This window comes from Artibeus jamaicensis, unplaced genomic scaffold (genome assembly GCF_021234435.1).
Source record: "Artibeus jamaicensis isolate MK-2021 breed Jamaican fruit bat unplaced genomic scaffold, CSHL_Jam_final contig_585, whole genome shotgun sequence".
NCBI classification, from domain to species: domain Eukaryota; kingdom Metazoa; phylum Chordata; class Mammalia; order Chiroptera; family Phyllostomidae; genus Artibeus; species Artibeus jamaicensis.
Window position 1 is genome coordinate 4,514,439 of NW_026521894.1, and position 19,555 is coordinate 4,533,993.

Sequence of the window (19,555 nt, forward strand, 5' to 3'; positions counted from 1 at the left end):
AATAAATAATTTATGAAAGCAGACAATCAGAGTATCTATTCCTGTATGAGGATAAAATGCAAGCATTTTCAGAAACACAAAGTCTTACTCTGAGATTTCTTTCTGAAAGCAGAAAGAATATTCTTTAAAAGGGGAGGAAAAGGTTATTCCCTAATGTAGACTATGGTTTTCTGATTTTATCCCAAGTAGGAAATCCATCCCTCTTACCACCTTAATTACCAGATAAAATCTATCTCTGGTTCTTCTTTTTCAGAAACAAAGAAGTAGCTCCCTCTTAATTAATTAAATCTTATTGAAATTCCTTAATAGTATGAATTACTTAGTAGAAAATCATCCTGAGAGAAACACGAGACACAGAATTCCAAAAGCTTCACATGAATAGAATTCAGCAGGGTATGGTTAGGGCCAAGATCAGAATAGCTGATGCTTCTCTCTCCCCCTTCACTGTAGCCTAGCTGCAGTTGCAGCTGCCAGACATGGGAGAAGTTCACTGCTCACAACACAGAATGTCAGCTTTGAACCATAACAGAGGCAGGCTGCCAAAATCAGTAAAAGATAGCTGAAATTAAAATAGAAGTTAACGAAATAACGACTGCTTTTTAAAACATGTCTAAACAATTAAGGCCTGTTATGCTTACATTTCCAGATAGATGAAGCTTAAAAATATATTTAGTCACCTCTGACAAATCCATTTCATTCATCAAATATTCACGAAATTTGTTTCCTGAGATTTACAGACATCAACTCTTTAGACCTAGGAAATTGACTATCATTTCTTCTATTGCAGTGGCTAAATCATTCATTTCTTTTAAATCCCAAGCACTAGTTATAGTATCAGGCACATGTTACTTTATAAACTCAAACAACCCCTCATTTTTAGAAGACACTGAGGTTCAGAAACATGTGGCTACCTCCAGAGGTTTATATCATAAGTCAACTAGGACTAGCACACAGATCTTACTCCAGACTTTTCTTTCACAATCTGAGCCAAATCAAATGAAGGTGTGGGGGAGAGCAACAAGATTTTGAATCATGAATCATGAATCATGCTGGCTTTTTCATGTAGTTACTAGTTTCCCTAAAAGTTCAACTGAAAGATTTATAAATAATACAATTAGATCTGACCTCTTCAAAGGTAACTATTTTACATGCAGCTAATAAAAATTCAAAAGATCCTAAATTTTATATCTAAGGACAGTATAATTTCATCTGCATGAATTCAACATTTGCATATCCCTTCAGAAGCATTCATGAATTTAATCTTGCTGCACTGACACCTTCCATCCTCAGACATGTGAAAGCAACATTTACCTATACATCTGCACAGGAGATTATGCACTGTTACTAAAGCTCATACAAGATGCGATGGGAATGTGACTAGAAAGGTATATAGCGGCTGCATCATAATACCAATTCTATACTGAAGGCAGTGGGAACCACAGAAATTTCTGAAGTACAAAACTGACAAGGATCAGATCTATGCTTTTAAAAATTATTATGTTTTTTATCCTTACCTGAGGACATTTTTTTCATTGCTTTATAAAGAGAGAAACATCAATGCAATAGAGAAGCATTGACTGGTGGCCTCCTGTACGCACCTGGACCAGGAATTGAACCCTCAACCTAGGTGTGCGCCCTAATTGGAAATTGAACCCATAACCTTTTGGTTACAGTATAATGCTCCAACCAACTAAGCCACACCAGCCAGGACAGATCTGCATTTTAGAAAGACCATTTTGACAGTTGGGGTCCCCCTGGTTGCACCGTGGTATAACATGAAAGATGGTTTAGAAAAGGGACAAAAGTGGAGGCAAAGAAACTTTAGGCTGCTTGCTAAAGTAATTCAAGTGAGAAGTGATGAGGGTCCAAACTAAAGGAACGATGTAACAAGCTGGAGAAGTGAGTACAGATTTAAGCAGTAGTACAATTGGGGCTCTGGTTAATAATTAAAAACCTGAAGAACTAAAACCTAAATTAGAGTCATAGTAGTGTTTTAAATAAGTAAAAACTTCAAAGTTTACTTAAACTCATAAAAGGCAAGTAAACAATTTTTCTACCATTACCTTCATGCTGCTAAGACAGTAACCAAAGACCACAAAAATTAAACTAGATTCTCTGAGTAACCAAGTGTCTAAAGGTATCTGGCTAAAACAAAGCCCCTTTATAATCACCACAGCCAGCATCCTAGTGTGTTACGGTTGAAAGGGAAAGACAGGAAATGAATCAATAAACCTCAGGCACATGCTTGGCCTGGAAAGACACCGAGTATCAAGGAGCAGAAATCTGAAAACAAAGGCCCTGGGTAATTTAATTAACAGGCCGGAAACGGCTGACTGCCGGTTTAATTGTTTGAATAGTGTTCAAATTGTCTGATGAGGTGACCACCCCAAGATTTTTGCACCATTTAGTGCCTATTACCACATTGACAACTATGAGAAATAGTTCTAAAGAATGCAGGAATCTTAAATAACTTTTCTTAATCATACCGATGGTTCCAAAAGAAAATTTTAGAGTTAAAACCTTATAAAGGGGAGGGCCAAAGTGGGTTTATAATTCTTCACATGAAAAATAATACAATAATTAATGACTAATAATACAAGAATAAACTCTTGTGTTTCACATGCTGTTTCACAACCTGCTTTTGCTCACCCCTGTATTTATAAATAACGTAAGGCTCTTTTTAGCAAATTCATTTCCCATTACATGTTCCATGCTATTCGGTCAGGAAAATAATATTCTTCAGAGATGAGCACCAACCGCTATATAAGAGCTGGAAAACAAAAATTACTCAGATTAAATGTATATGCCCTTGCCCCGGCCTAGCGGCTTAGTTGCTTGGAGCACTGTCCTATACATCAAAGGGCTGTGGGTTTGATCCCCTGGTCAGGGCACATAGGGGAGGCAACTGATTGTTTTTCTCTTACACTGATGTTTCTCTCTCCCTCCCCCTCTCTCTAAAAATCAATAAACATATCCTTGAATAAGGATTAAAATAGAAATAAATGTATATGCCTTTACTAACCATTATACTAAGGAGGTGTGAAGTTGGAAGAAAAAATGTTAAGTGTTGGGTGATAACTACCAGTAAGTACTCAACAACTGCTCAGTATGCTAGAGTAAGCCAATTTTCTTCCTTTAGTTTGCATTTCCTTATTCGTGTTTATCTTGGGAAGTGTAAACCAACAGAAGAGTCCTTTCAAAAACTGAACAAAGGAGCACCTCATTACTTAACCTGGCAGTGTTCTGTTGGTTTCACTAAGTAAATAAGAGGTATCAGGCCAAAGTAGACTATGACATCATTCATTCAACAGGTGTTTATAAAAAGCTGTGTATTATGCTAAGTCCTCAGCAGAAGCTTATTGTCTAGTAGAGATAAAAAGATACACATGAAGACTTTAAATAACAATGAAAGGCAGAATGTACATAAATTCTAAAATGAGTTGTGCAGGAAAGAGAACTACAAAGTTGTTATAGGAAGAAACCAGTGTGGATCGAATTACTTGAGAAAGACTGTTCAAGAGATGGAGCTTCAGGAAGGCCTCTTAAGAAGGGAAGATAGGAATATGTGGAGAGCAAAAGGCTTTCTAGGTCTCTGGATAAACAGGAGCACAGATCTGCATTCAAAAAAGTACGTGTTCTATTTTGAAAACAAATAGTATGGAGATCAACCTAATTATGGGTTTTTGTGATCATTAGATTAGATTTGGTCATTAGATTTGGTAAGAAGTCCACTGGTCAGTTTCCGAAGTACTAAAGACAGGGGCTCAAATGCTTTCTATGTCCATTATCCATCATAGTGGACAAAACTGTTACATGTTTTGCCTATTTGTAGTTTAATGATAACATTAATGATATCTATCAATTTAATTCAATTAACTGACGTGCTTATGGGGATGTAGGGAGGACAGAGAATCCTTCAGGCAGAAGAAACAGTGGCATATAAAGTCACTAAGAGAGAAAAATCTTGTTAAATTCATGGAACTTTAAGGGGACACAGAAACAGTACAGTGGAATCATCAAAAGCTCAGCCTTTGAAGTCAGACTAAGGCTTAAGCCTTGGTTATGTCACTTACAGCCTTCCTTGCTCTGTGATTTGGGCAAATGTTTAATCTCTGTGCCTCAGTTTCCTCTATTGTAAACTGAGATATTAATAGTCCCTATCTTGTAAGAGTTTTGAGAGGACAAGATAATATAGCATGTGTAAAGGAGTTAGCAAAATGCCCAGCATATTATAAGTGTTCAAGAAATGATAACCTTTACTGTTACTGTATTTAAGGCCAGGTGTATTCGTAGAGTGTAATCATCCTTGTTGGCTTTGTTAAGAATCCTGGACTTTATTCCAAAAAAGAATGGAAGCCACTGAAACAGTTTTAATCAGATTTTTGTTTTTTAAAATATGGCTTACTTAGTACTTCTTATAAGAAACCCCAAAGGACAAATCTACTCCCAAGAAAAGTTTTGTTTTCTTCGAGGGATATGTACCTTTCTTTCTCTGAGATAAAATTCTGCAAATGACTACATATTCTTTCACTGTTACAGCCTTAAAGCTTAGAGCCACATCTGAAGCTCCTGTGCCCTTACAGCCTGCACATTTGTGTTCCCTTCCCCCACCTCTCGTGATTGTTTTCTACTGTTCTATGTATTTTCCGAATCACTTCTTTATTCTTATTTCTACTTTAGAATTATTGTTTTTGTACTATTCTCCTTCTAAGGAACTTCAGCCATTTATGGAATAAAATGCAATCTAACTACCAAAAATGAAGGGCATAAACAGCACAGCCTCGTACTGCATGAGTCCTGCGCTGTAGATGCAGTCCCAGTATGTCGCCAAAATCACTCTTTTGGAGCAAACCTGGTCAGATGGAGCAAGAACACCAGAAGGCACAGGAAACTTCTCTCTATGCAAAGAAAGAGTAGCTGAGGAGAGTGGAAAGACCTAAGGCCCTTCCTGAATTTGCAGGGCAGTCAGGGCGGTCAGTGCCAGCCTCAGGAGAGGACCTGAAAATGTCAAGGTCCCGGGAACTTATGTACAGGATCAGGTTGGAGTTTTTATTTTATGTACGAGAATGTTTTTTTCCTAAAAGTACTTCACCTTCATAACCTTCTTTGCTCCGCTGTTCATAAAACCTTCAGCTCATAAAACCAATCCCTTTGTTGCTTCACTTATCTCCCTCCTGAACTTGGACCTCACCCGCCGTCAGCCATCTCAACTCTCACGTCTTTGGCCATAGCAGTTGCTGCGTCCTTCTGTCCTAGGTGCATCTGTCCTTCTACCATTCCAATCCCTCACCTGAGTCATTCACATTGTCTACATTTTCTCCTCCTGGGTTGGAAAGCACTGCTGACTACGAGTCATAAACTCCTTTGCTGCTAATCATCAATGCTTTTATTCATCCCTTGACTAACGTATGAGTACCACCAGCTGCTCTAAACCTTTTCCTCTGCAATACAGTGTCCGACGTACTGCTGCTTCCCTGATGTCTCATCTGCTACATTACAGAATGGATCAAATCTATTCTATATGAACAAATGCACCTTCCTTCTGTTTCACTCCAAAGCGCCTCTGCAGCAGAGTGCTACTTGGTTTTCAGGATACTACTGCATTCTCTTGGTTGTCTGCTCTGACTGCTCTGTTGGTTCCTCCTCTTTCCCCAAACGTTTAATGTTTAAGTGCCTCAGGGATCAGATACCTTCCCTAATTATGCTTACTAATTAGGAGGTGCCCATCTGTCAAAAAATCCCGATTCAACTTTCAAGATGTCATAGGTCTGACCACTTAGCACTAGGTGAGGTACTACTACCCAGGTCTAAGCCGCCATCATCATCTCTTACATGCATAAAGCATCCTACCTGGTTTCCCTGTTTCCACCCTAGCTTACTACAATTTTTTTCTCAACACAGAAGCCAGAAGGGTGCTTTTAAAATGTTTAATTAGAGACTATCACTTATTTGCTCAAACACTGCTAATGGCTCCCTAATTTTATTCAAGGTAAGAGACAAAGTCCTTACAATGGCCTACAAAGCCCCCTAATCTGCCCCATGCCTGACTCCCATGAACCTTTCTGACTTCATCTCCTGTTTTCTTCCTTCTTGCTCACTCTTGCTCGCTTCTCTCTAGCCATACTGATCTCCCTGTTATTCCTTGAAAAGACTAAACACACTGCTGCCTCAGGACCCTTCACTTCCCTCTCCCCGGATCACCCTCTTTCCCCCACAGCTGGATGACTGAGCTTTCTAATCTTTGCTCAAACATCAGTGAGGCCTAGCCTGACCACTCTGCTAAATATTGTAATCAACTTCCTCACTCCTCATGCCCTTTCCTTGCTTTATTATTTCCACAGCACTTGTTGCCATTGAATACACTATATAATATTCTTATTTTGTTCATTGTCTCTCTTCCCACACTAGCATGTACAGTTTATGAGAACAGCAATTTTTTCTGATTTCTTTGTTGTGGTATTCTTACTATACAGAATAGTGTATGGAACCTAGTTGGTTTTCAGTAAAGATTCCCTGAAAGACTGAATGAGTGAATGTAAAAAAAGAAAAGGAAAAAAAAAAAAGGGGGAAAGAACAAACAGAAAGAAGACAGGGGAAAAAAAAGGAAACTTGTCCAAAGCAATGCAACAATTACTACAGTGTAGCCAGCATTATAAACAACTACTTGTGCTGTAGCCAGATCTGCTTGGCTTCAAAGCCCATACCATTCTATTACACCAGCAGTTAAGAAGCTTCTAGCTGAAAGAAGTATCTTAAGAATTTAAATAAGCCCAATAAACAGTATCATAAAAAAGAAAAAAAAAGTAAAAGAGGCAAGCCAACCATCTTTACCAAAATACAACTAGAAAATAATGGAATCAAAACTGTTTAAACTCAACTATAAATAATACATTTTTTCAAAACTACAGAGTACATATAATTCCTTCTTTCAAAAATGACTATAATTAAAGATAATTTTTGAGGACTGGAGGCTTCTGCTTTCCATCAAAATGAAGTAATAGGAACTGAATTTACCTTCCTGCCTGAAACAGCCCCCTATTCCAACAAACAGATAAACCAAAAACAGACAAAAATACATGGCATTAGTTTATAAAACACTGAACATCAGGCAAAAGAGGAATGATCATTGACAGACAGGAGATAAACGAGGTGAGACCGAATAGTGCCTTGAGAAAGCGTGCAGGCCACCATTTAGTGAGGGGGAGCCCGGGCTGAGCCAGCAAAGTCCCTGAGTTGAAGAAGACAGAGCTGAGAGAGTCTAGAAAGAACAAAGCAAATAGAGGCTATCAAACAGTACTGGAGAAGAGAGAGCTACGCACAGAGAGATCACTAAAGATCTGTAGAGGGACCCCCTTCAGTGTTCAGGAGTGTACTGATTTGTACATGTGTGTGAGAAAACTACCTGAGGCCAAAGAAAGAACAGTGTGAAAGGATCAGATAGAGTAGTGCCTGGTACCAGGAACAGTGCCGGTTCTTACACGCGGGCTCAAAAAACCCCCAAAATCCAGAGTTTATGGGGCATTGAGTAACATACTCCAAAGCGGGAAATAATTAGACTGAGCACTGCTCCAATCATAAATAAGCAAGCAAACAAACAAAAGAACCCCCACCCAAATGGATCAAACTGTTTCCAAATAGCTTAACTACATACTCAGAACAAAAGTCAAGATGCATTACAGAAATACAAAAACGCATGGTAACCAATAAGGTAAAACTGACAATGTCTGCCATCCAGTCAAAGACTACTAGCAGGTATCAGGCATGTAAAAAAGTGAGAAAATATAACCAAAACTTAGGAGAAATATCAATCATTTAAAACTGATCCAAAACTGATAGAGATGCCAGAATTAGGAGACATGGACATTAAATTAATACATAACTATATTCCCTATGTTCAAAAAGCCAACTAAAAATGTAGATGTTAAAAAAAAAAGGCCCTAGTCAAGTTTATAGGGCTGAAAATGACAATGTCTAAATGAAAAACAAACTGGATGAAAATAATGGCAGATTAGGCATTGTAGAAGAAAAGATTTGTAAATTTAAGACAGAAATAGCAGCTATCAAAAAAAAAATAAAGAGAAATAGAAATTTTTAAAATAGAAAAGTGCATCAGTGAGCTGTGGGACAATTTCAAGTAGCCTAATGTGTGTATAATTAGGGTCTCTGAAGAAGAGGGGTGAGCCAGAAAAATCAGTTAAGAATATAATGGCTAAAAAATTTCTGAATTTGATAGAAACTGTGTATTCATAAATCCAAGTTCAGTGAACACCAAACATAAGAATTGTGAAGAAAAGCACACAAAGGCACATTGTAATCAAATTGTTAAAATCAGTGATAAGCAGGACATTTTAAAAGTAGCCAGAGAAGGGACATACAGAGGGATAAAAAGATGACAGCAGATTTCTTGTCAGAAATAATGCAAATGAGAAGACAGTGGAGCAGCAGCTTTTAAGTACTGAAGAAAAAAAGTCAACCTACAAATATATACCCAGTATAATGTTTCAAAAATAGACAAAATAAGATTATTTTAGACATATAAAAGCTGAAAGATTTCATCACCAACAGACCTGTACTCAAGAAATGGTAAAAAATAAAATCCTTCAAACAAAAGGAAAATAAAACCAAATGAAAAGAATGTATCTACACAAAGGAATATAGAGATGTGGCAATGATATCTCCACTGCTAAATAGATAAGATTAAAAAAATATTAAAATCTCTTTAAAACATAATTCACTTTTTAAACAAAAGTAACAACACTATACTTTATAAAATACATATGCGAAAAAGTATGACAAGGAAAGGTAAAATAGAAGTATATTATTACAAGGTTCTCATATGTGAAGTGCTGAATATTACTGGAAGGTAGACTATAAGTTAGACACCTATATATGGATATTCATTGCAATTGACATGTTAATAGCCAAAAACTGAAACCAACCCCAATGTCTATCAACACATGAATGAATAAGCAAATTGGGGTATATTAATAAAATAGGATCTACTAATAATAGAAAGAAATGACATGTTGATACACACAATAAAATAAATGAATCCTAAAATAATTATACTGGGAGAAAGAAGCCAGACATAAGAGCACACACTGTATGATTACATTTACGTAGAACTCTAGAAGGCACAAACTAAACTACTGGGTCAGAAAACAGGTCAGTGATGGCCTGATGGTGAGGCAGGCAAGACAGATTACAAAGGGCACACAAAAGCTTTTGAGAGTGATGGATATCTTGATTGGGGTTATGGTTTCTTTCACACACATAAAACTTATCAAACTGTATACCTTAAAATATGTGCAATTTATAAAGCTGTTTAAAAAAAAATTCTGGACTTAAATTTAGGTTAAAAACCAAAAATATTTAGACTACCTATACTCTTTTGGCTCCACAGAATAAAAATAAAACAGATGAGCTAAAATAAAATATTCATAATTTTAAAAAAGACTTTATTTATTTATCTTTAGAGGGGAAGGGAAGGAAAGAGGGAGAGAAATATCAATGTATGGTTGCCTCTCGTGTGTCCCCCGCTGGGACCTGGCCTGCAACCCAGGCATGTGCCCTGAGTGGGAATTGAACTGCGATCCTTTGGTTCGCAGGTCGGTGCTTAATCCACTGAGCTACACCAGCCAGGGCCACAAAATATTCATAATTTTTAAGGATAATAATGGATCACAGAAACCAATTACTCAAATAAATTATTAAAGGTAAAAGAACAGAGTCCCAGAAAAGTACAGTAACTTGGCCAAGATCTTACAGCTGGAGTTAAGGGCTTACTACACTGTTTAAAATCCATGATGGCAGGGATTGTGTCACTTAGATTTTCACTATATCCTTTATACCTACTACAATGCCTGGGATACAGTAAGAGCTAAATAAATAGTTGTCAAAAAGGAGGGTGAAGAGGACGATAAAAGGGAAGACCTTTGCAATATGAATCAAAGTTTCTCCCTACATTCGATTCTCCAATCTCCTTAACACAGATGAGAATATTAAGCAGTACCTTCAATATCATAAATATAAGAGAATAAATTATATATTATATTTTTAGCTTACTGGTTATTTTATTATATTCTAATGCTTACAAAATGTCTAATTCATGTTACCAACTCTTAAAAAGGGAGAATAGAAAATACTCCATTCATGAAGATTAGTGACATTTTCAAATTTTAAAAAATTAGGGAAAAGTACTTACCAAAAATTTCTCCATTTTTGGCATATTCTGTCACAAGGTACAACATGTTTTTGGTCTCCATCACCTATTAATAAATAATTCCACATTAGTCTGATAGGAAAGAATTGCAAATCACCACAATATTCTATAGAGTTACTTAGCTTAAAACTACTAATAAAAGTGTCAAAGTTATGAAAAATTCAGATGCCAGCCAAGTTTACATGCCACAATATCCTGATGCTAATACTTTGTGAAAAATCCAGAGCCTTGCTCTTCCAAGGGTGTCTACTGACCGGCAGCAGCGGCAGTGGCACTGTTCAGGTGCTTGTCAGAGATGTATGGTTTCAGTCTCCACCCCAGAGCTACTGACACAGAATTTACATATTAACAAAATCCCCAGGTGATTATCATGCACATTCAAGTTTGAAAAATACTAATACAGGTCACAGGAGTTGTGAAGATCAACTTTTTACCACTTCCTCCCTAACTTTTCTAGCCCTGTGTTACAAGGCAAACTGCAATCAAGAAAAGGATAATAAAAGCAGAAAGCCTGAATAGACTGATAACAGCAAATGAAATTGAAGCAGTAATCAAAAACCGGCCTAAGCACAAAAGCCCTGGACCAGAGGGTTTCACAGGAGAATTCTACAAAGCATTTAAGGAAGAGCTAACCCCTATTCTTCACAGGCTATTCCAAAAAATCCAAAATGATGAAAGAATTCCAAACTCTTTTTATGAAGCCAGCATCATCCTAATCCCCAAACCAGATAAAGATACAACAAAGAAAGAAAACTTCAGGCCAATATCACTGATGAACATAGATGCTAAAATCCTCAACACAATATTGGCAAACTGCATCCAACAATACATTAAAAAGATCATTCACCATGACCAAGTGGGATTCATCCCAGGGATGCAAGGATGGTTCAACATTCGCAAATCAGTAAATGTAATACATCACATAAACAAAAGAAAAGACAAAAACCACATGATCATATCAATAAATGTGGAAAAAGCTTTTGATAAGGTACGACACCCACTTATGATAAAAACACTCAGCAAAGTGGGAATAGAGGGAGCATTCAACATAATAAAGGCCATATATGAGAGACCTACCGCCAACATCATACTCAACAGGCAAAAACTAAAATCTTTTCCACTAAGATCAGGAACAAGACAAGCTTGTCCAATTTTACCACTTCTATTCAATACAGTATTGGAAGTTTTAGCCACAGTGATCAGACAAGAAAATAAAATAAAAGGCATCCAAACAGGAAAAAAGGAAACAAAAGTGTCACTGTCTGCAGATGACATGATAGTGTACATGGAAAATCCTATAGACCCTACCCCAAAACTGCTCAACCTAATAAATGAATTTGACATAACAGTAGGATACAAAGGTCAATATCCAGAAATCAAAGGCATTTTTGTATACCAACAATGAAACAGTAGAAGCAGAAATCAAGAAAAAATCCCATTTGATATAGCAAAAAGAAAAATAAAATACCTAGGAATAATCCCTAACCAAAGACATAAAAAGACCTGTATTCAGAAAACTACAACACTGAAGAAAAAAATCAAGGAAGATACAAATGAATAGAAACATATACCATGTTCATGGATTGGAAGAATTAACATCATCAAAATGTCCATACTGCTTAAAGCAATTTACAGATTCAATGCAGTACCTATTAAAGTAAAATGACATACTTCACAGACATACAACAAACACTTCAAAAATTTATATGGAGCCATAAGCAACCCTGAATAGCAGCTACAATTTTGAGAAAGAAGAACAAGGTAGGAGGGATCACAATACTTGATACCAAACTGTATTACAAGGCCACCGTAATCAAAACAGCCTGGTACTGGCATAAAAACAGGCACACAGACCAATGGAACAGAACAGAGAGCCCAGAAATAAACCCAAATCTCTATGGGCAATTAAGATTCGACAAAGGGGGCAGCAACATAAAATGGACTAATAACAGCCTCTTCAACAAATGGTATTGGGACAACTGGACGGCTATGTGCAAAAAAATGAAACTCGAGCACCAACTTACACCATACACAAAAATTAATTCGAGGTGGATAAAAGACTTAAATATAAGCTGTGACACCATTAAAGTCCTAGAGGAGAACATTGGCAAGAAAATCTCAGATATTTCACACTGCGGCTTTTTTACTGAGATGTCCCCCAAAGCAAGGGACATAAAGGAAAGAATAAACAAATGGGATCTCATCAAAATTAAAAGCTTTTGTATAGCTAAAGAAAACAGTATTAAAATAAAAGGAGATCCAACTGTATGGGAAAACATATTTGCCAATGATACCTCCGATAAGAGTTTGATCTCCAAAATATACAAAGAACTCACACGACTCCACTCTAAGAAGACAAATAACCGAATTAAAAAATGGGAAAAGGACTTGAACAGACACTTCTCCAAGGAGGACATACAGAGGATCCAGAGACACATCAAAAGATGCTCAATATCACTAGCTATCAGAGAGATGCAAATTAAAACCACAATGAGATGCCACTTTACACCAGTCAGAATGGCCATCATAAATAAAGCAACAAACAAGTGTTGTGGAGAAGAGGGGACCCTAATGCATTGTTGGTGGGACTGCAGACTGGTACAACCACTGTGGAAAACAGTATGGAATTTTCTCAGAAAACTAAAAATGGACCTGCCTTTTGATCCAGCAATTCCAGTGTTGGGATTATATCCTAAGAACCCTAAAACACCAATCCAAAAGAGCCTATGCACCCCAATATTCATAGCAGCACAATTTACAATAGCCAAGAGCTGGAGGCAACCTAGGTGCCGTCAGTAAATGAATGGATCAAAAAATTGTGGTACATATACACAGTGGAATTCTATGCATCAGTAAGAAAGAAGGAGCTCCTACCCTTTGCAACAACATGGATGAAACTGGAAAACATTATGCTGAGTGAAATAAGCCAGGTGTTAAAAGACAAATACCATATGATCTCACCTCTAACAGGAAGCTAAACAACAAAACAAACAAGCAAGCAAAATAAAAACAAAGACACTGAAATAGAGAACAAGGGGACAAGAGGGGAGAGGGGAGGGAATTTCAGGGGAAAAGGGGAAGGATTTACAGGAACTAGTATAAAGGACACACGGACAACAACTAAGGAGGGTGGAAATGGGAGGGAGGTGGAGAGCACTGGGAGGGTGGGCTGGGATGGGAGTAAAAAACAGAAAACTGTACTTGAACAATAATTAAATAAATTAAAATAATAAAAATAATAAAAAAGAAAAGGATAATAAAACACAGCTCAGTTTATCTGGCCTAGAGCCCACTTAATCTGGCACAATGTGACAGTCCTCCTACTATAGTTTAATATTGTCACACAGTATTATTATTTTAAAACATCATTCAAAAGCTTCGTTAACTCCACTACTATATACACTGTTATTTAAATAGTTTTTCTAGGTTGAGAAAAGAAGTCTGTTATTGTCATAAACTTGATTTTCCAAACTAAACTGAAGTGAAAGGAAATGAATTTATAGATTCAAAAAGAGTGAGTTTTAGGTTGCTTCTCTGTAACACTACTGCCGTATGTACTGGTACACACTAATAGCATAAAACTGAACTGCTACCTACTGAAAGGCTGAAACGAATTTTCTCTAACATGTAGGTGTAGGACTATTGCCTATCAGACCAAAAAACTAAGAGCCACCTACAATTTGTGTCTAAACAAATCAAACAGTAAATCAGTTAAGTTGATTATTTAGTTCAAATAAACACAGAATTATCATGTGCAGCCCTAGATGTTTTAACCTCAATTTGTCTTATGGTTCATCAAGGACTTCCAGGAATGTGATAATTTTCTTGTAAGTATCCTCTTTAGAAATTAAAAGAAAAAAAAAGCTTAAAGGGAGAAATACTGTAGTATACATTGGACCTAAGAGGTCCTGTATAGTTTCAGAGTTTCAGGAATTGTTTTGAATCACAGTGTCTCATTTTTAGCTAGTGGTAATGCTAATGGTCCCCACACCTTTTTAATTGCAAATTTCTATCAATAAAAAGTTGTTTAGGGAAATATAGATATGTATGTACATATGCATGCATGTGTATATATACACAGATACATATGTATTTATGAATATATACATAAAGAGACACAAATTACATACTTGGGCCACTGTATAAATATATTTTGTACATTACAAATGAGCAAAAAGGGAAAAGGACTCATGCACACGGACAATAATGTGCTGACTGTGCAGGGGAGGAGGGTGTGAGGGCACTAAATGGTAATGGAAGAAATACAGTAAGAAAATACACACAAGAAGACAAATTAAGAGATAAACATAATTAGAAGTTCTAATATTTCCTTGAACCCCAGTGCACCATTACACTAACCCATTTCAGTGCACACAGTGGTGTGACAGTACCAGGTACCTGAGAGGGGAAAAAGTGCCCTGACTTGTAAGCCCACTTCTGTGCTGTACATACACCTACAACTGCTGATTCTGAGCTTCTAACAGGGTGTTAATCAGCTTGGAAAATCCCCCCAAATGAATAATCAGCACTCAGCAACCAGGACAGGCTGAACTCATTATACCACCAGATGAATACATCATTCTCGGGAGATTAAAATCATAGGCTAGCATACTGTAATATTTTAGTTTAAAACTAGTGTACCAATATAAAAAATTCTACATATTAATGAATAAAAATATTATAAATGTTTGGTATTGTATTACTATTCCTGAACATGAAATACTTTTTAAAATCTGAGAAAATCTTCCTTATAAAAAAATGACTTAAAAAGCCCTGGCTGGTGTAGGTCAGTGGATTGAGCGCAGGCCTGCGAACCAGACAATCGCAGTTCAATTCCCAGTCAGGGCACACGCCTGGGCTGCAGGCTGGTCCCCTGCAGGCCAGTTCCCAGCAGGGGACGCAAGAAAGGCAACCATACATTGATGTTTCTCTCCTTCTCTCTTTCCCTTCCCCTCTAGACATAAATAAGTAAAATCTAATAAATAAATAAATAAAATAAAAATTAAAAAATGACTTACACTTAAAATGGGTACAGTTTCATTTTACAAAATTATATATTAATAAAGTTACTTTTTAACAAATGGCCCATTTACTTTACTTGATAAAACAACCCAAACAAAATAAGATTTGGCTCCAGTTATTACAGAATGTCATTAAGTAACATACCATTTTGGCCTTTGTATTTCCTAAAACAATAACAGCATATTTTTTGAGTAAGTAAAACTCCCATGTCCTCATTAATGGTTCCACACCCGAACCCAGCAGGTTTAAGCACAGTATGACAAATACACAACTATCAACTTTTAAAATAATCAACTTACAGTCTAAGAGACAAAATTAAGCTACTGGTAGTTTTTAGTGTCCTAATTTTTAATTTAAATATATAAAAGAGGAGTGTACTCAGCTTAATAAAAGCATGACATTATCCTTTTTTAAAACATTGAAAAAACTAACATAAAAGAAAGAAGTGATGACGCAAAATAGAGAAATGAATGTGAGAAGCATGGAAAGCTGTAAGGCTAAAGCGTACCTGATAAAGTTTGATTATGTGAGGATGGTCTAACATTTTCATTATCTGTACTTCTCGGTAGATTTTCTCAAGGTTCACTGCATCCAGCTGAGATTTATCTATAATTTTTATCGCCACCTGCAACCCACACACAAATAAATACAATTAATATATAATGGTTAACATTTTCTAGTTAGAAAGTTTTAAATAAATGACACCTGAGACTTTGCCTATAGGTTCCTATAATGATGACAGTTAGTTTAAATTCAATGCTCATTCATTCAGTCAACAAATATTTCTTAAACATCTGCCATGTGTAAGATACGGTGGTAGATTTTGTTTGGGAGTGTCTTCAGTGTGCTATGAAGAATAACCCTGCAAAGTTACTGTAATAAAACACATTCCTCTTTCAATACCAATGCAATGCTTTTTTACTCCATTTACGTATTAAAGAAATAAAATCTCAGCAGTTTCAACTAGTTATCCCACTGCAAAGTACCTATAAAGAAATGATCAGCCAAGTAGAGGACAGGTTCTATTGTAATAGAATAAAATTTTTCCAGAAAAGCAAGTGATAGGTGCCAAAGAACACAGAACTATCTTCCTGGTAAAAAGCTAACTATGAGATGTAGATGCAAGTATCAAAATCTATCTGCATGAAAAGATACCAATTGGATTAAATTTTGTTTTCAAAATCAAAGTGCAAAAACTCAAACATTAGGAATTATACTAAATTTTGACTTCCTTGAAGGACTCTCGTTCTTAAAAATGTGGCCTCTGCCTGTCCTACCTAGACTGGAACTCAAACCACTCCAGGGTTAATGACTGGAAGGAACTGCACTTGAAGGTAACTAGGTAATCAAAACAATCATGTAATTTTCTTTCATGCAACCAACAAAACCTAATTTTTTAAAATTACTAGATAGTTGATTGAAAAATAAACCATCTGATTTAAATAAAAGTTTTAAATAATTAGACAACACCCAAATTTAATTATAGTCTGTCAAATGTACTTCATATTCTATATATGTGTCCTGAACATAGTTCAATTTCATGTTGTTTCAGGGTAATTTTAAATATCAATTACTGTACATGCTATAATAGCTCAAGATTCTTAAAAAGTATCCAAGAAAATAGAGCTCAGCTTCTCAATTCCCTCAGACTCCTGTTTATATTAGGTTGGCCAAAAACTCCATATGTTTTTTTCCATAAAAAACATGTTTTTCATTTTCATCAGTAACTTTATTGATTTGGATATTCTGAATATGTTAGCTATCTCCTCTGTGGTATAATGTTGATTATTCTCAACCAATGTCTTGATTTGACTGCTATCAACTTCAACTGGTCTACCTGACCATGGAGCATTGTCCAGTGAGAAATCTCCAGTATGAAATTTCACAAACCACTTTTGACACATTCCATCAGTCATAACACCTTCTCCATATACTGCACAAAGCTCTTCTTTGCATTCCAGTTGTTTTTACCTTTCTTGAAATAATAAAGCATAATATGCCAAAAACGTTGCTTATTTTCATCCATCTTTAATGTTTAAAAGGCTATACAAAAATTCACCCATTTTGAAGTTTTTAAAAAAATTCATGCTGATATGACAGTTGTCACAATACAATCTAACAAAATTGTTTTTGAATGAAGTTAAAGACAACTAAGTGTTACTAGAGCCATTTTATGGCCAATGCAATACAATTAGTTTTTAATTCTTTCCTTATGGCTACTCTGTCCTTGGCTATTATCTCTACTGTGAGGTTTATTTCTTACTTTTTTCTATTTCTAATTTGCTGTCACAGCTTGTTTCCTGACTGAATTAACTGCAACCTACAGTAGAACTCAAGTTCCTGAAGAAATCAGATTACTAAATGTAACGGATAAAATTAGAATTTTGCCTAAGAAGAAAGGGCATAGCTTCTCTGCTAGGCAGTAAAGTACATGGGCCTTATGGTGGCTGTTTTGATTATGTCTGTTAGTATTTTGCTTCTGTAATCAAAATATTCTAGAAAGTAAAAAGCACTAAACTTTGCTAGAAATGAGCAGCCATTGTCAACTGAGCACAGTATTTTCACTTACTATGGGTAAAAGGCGGCAGATAAAAAGATAAGTGTATACTTGAATCTCCTCGATATTCTTTAGGAAACTCCTCATGGGTGTATCTACAGGAAAATGTGCTACCCTACAATCTCTGGAGTGCATCCAGACACCAGTAACCCTCTCCACCAAAAAACTTTAAAAACAAAATGGGTCACAACCATCTAATAGATAGAAAAAGGATCGGAGTGAAAAGAATCATGGTTTTTAAAATTGCAGCATGATTACTGTCATTAATAAAATTTGAATTATATATAATAAAATATTGAGTATCATGTTTAATGTTGAAGAAAAAGTCTGGATATTAAAAACCAATTAAAGCAAGGTATTACCAAGGGATAGCTCCTCTTTTATATGCTTTTGGAACCTTGCCTTCAAATAATAAAAAAGTGAAAAACATATCAATTATCTAATTAAACTTTAACAAGTTATAAACCTCATTTAGCTTTGCTTAGCCAAAAAAAACCCTCAAATGACAAAACATAATTCTCTTCTCAATTTTACCTTAGGTCACAGACTGCATATATAGAGACCACAAGTCTAAATATTTATATTTTTATCATGTTACCCTTGTTGTAAGGCTGCTATAAGATTAGGAAAAGGTAAAGCACTAAAGAAAAAATAAAGCATATGTTAGCATGCTCCTTGCTTATAATAGTAGGATTAAGTTTCCAAAAGTAATGATTCAGATACAATAGTTTATTTCTTGCTCAGGGAGCAAAACTGGATATGTAAAAAGTTAGTAAGTGGCCCTCCTCCATGAAGGCACACAAGATTCAAGGAGGCCTACTGCCTTTAACAGGTGGCTTCCAGAGTTAACCTGAAGGTTGTCTCCATTCCAGAAAAACTGAAAATTTGGAGGACTCCTCAATAGAGGTTTTTATGGCACATTGTTTACTCTGTTAATAAGAACTTAGTCACATGACCACACCTAAATGCCAGAGGGGCCAAGAAACCGTCCAGTTGTAGATCCAGGAAGAACAGGAAACAATAGATTTTGGGTGATCAGCTAGCAGTCCCTGCCAATACTCTTCCAGGTAATTTCTTAACCATGGGACTCTTTAACAAGTACTTGTCAGACATATGATAATGATGATGATGATGACCTTCACAATTGCTCATCACTATTTACTGAAATGCTTTAGCATATTTTAACAAAATTTATCTCATTTATTTCTCAACTTTGTAGAGTAAATGTAACAAGCAGTACACCCATGAATTGATGAAACTGAGTTTCAAAGATACTATGTAATTTACAAAGGTCGTAAAGCTGAAGTGAATTAATGGGAAAAACTGCAGGCCTTCTAACTTCAAGTCCAATTTTTTCACTATTGAAAGAGGCAATCATTCAAACATTTACTGAACACCTGTTGTGTTAACAGGACTATGCCTGGGATACAAAAATGAGATCTAATTCTTACCCTGAAGGAACTTAATAGATTTGTGAGAACAAACAGAACACGTTTCAGAAAACAAATTCCATCAACAAGTTCTGCATTTTGGGATTTCCTCAATGGGGTACAAAAGTCCCAACTGACAAAAGAATTGTGTTCCAATAGTTCACTTTGAAGTTAACCATGAACTTAAGATTTGTGGGGCATCTCTTAATTCCAAACAGAGTTCGTAAGACAAAATCTGCACGGTAGTAACAAAGTCAAGCAAGGGACTCTGTAAACTGAAGAACCCATTTTTTGTTGTTGTTCATCTAAATCACTCAACTTTCT

General features: G+C 36.0%; 1 protein-coding gene across 2 annotated transcripts in view; it reads right to left on the reverse strand.

Moving 5' to 3' along the window:
* SIK2 (salt inducible kinase 2) overlaps positions 1–19,555 on the reverse strand; it is a 141,210-nt gene that overhangs the window by 113,180 nt on the left and 8,475 nt on the right. For both annotated transcript variants that reach the window (XM_037136166.2, XM_037136165.2), the window contains exons 2-3: positions 15,753–15,869; positions 10,205–10,268 (exon numbers count right to left, since the gene is read on the reverse strand). In XM_037136166.2, coding sequence (XP_036992061.2) covers positions 10,205–10,268; positions 15,753–15,869 — 181 coding nt within the window. The remainder of the gene's footprint in view (positions 1–10,204; positions 10,269–15,752; positions 15,870–19,555) is intronic.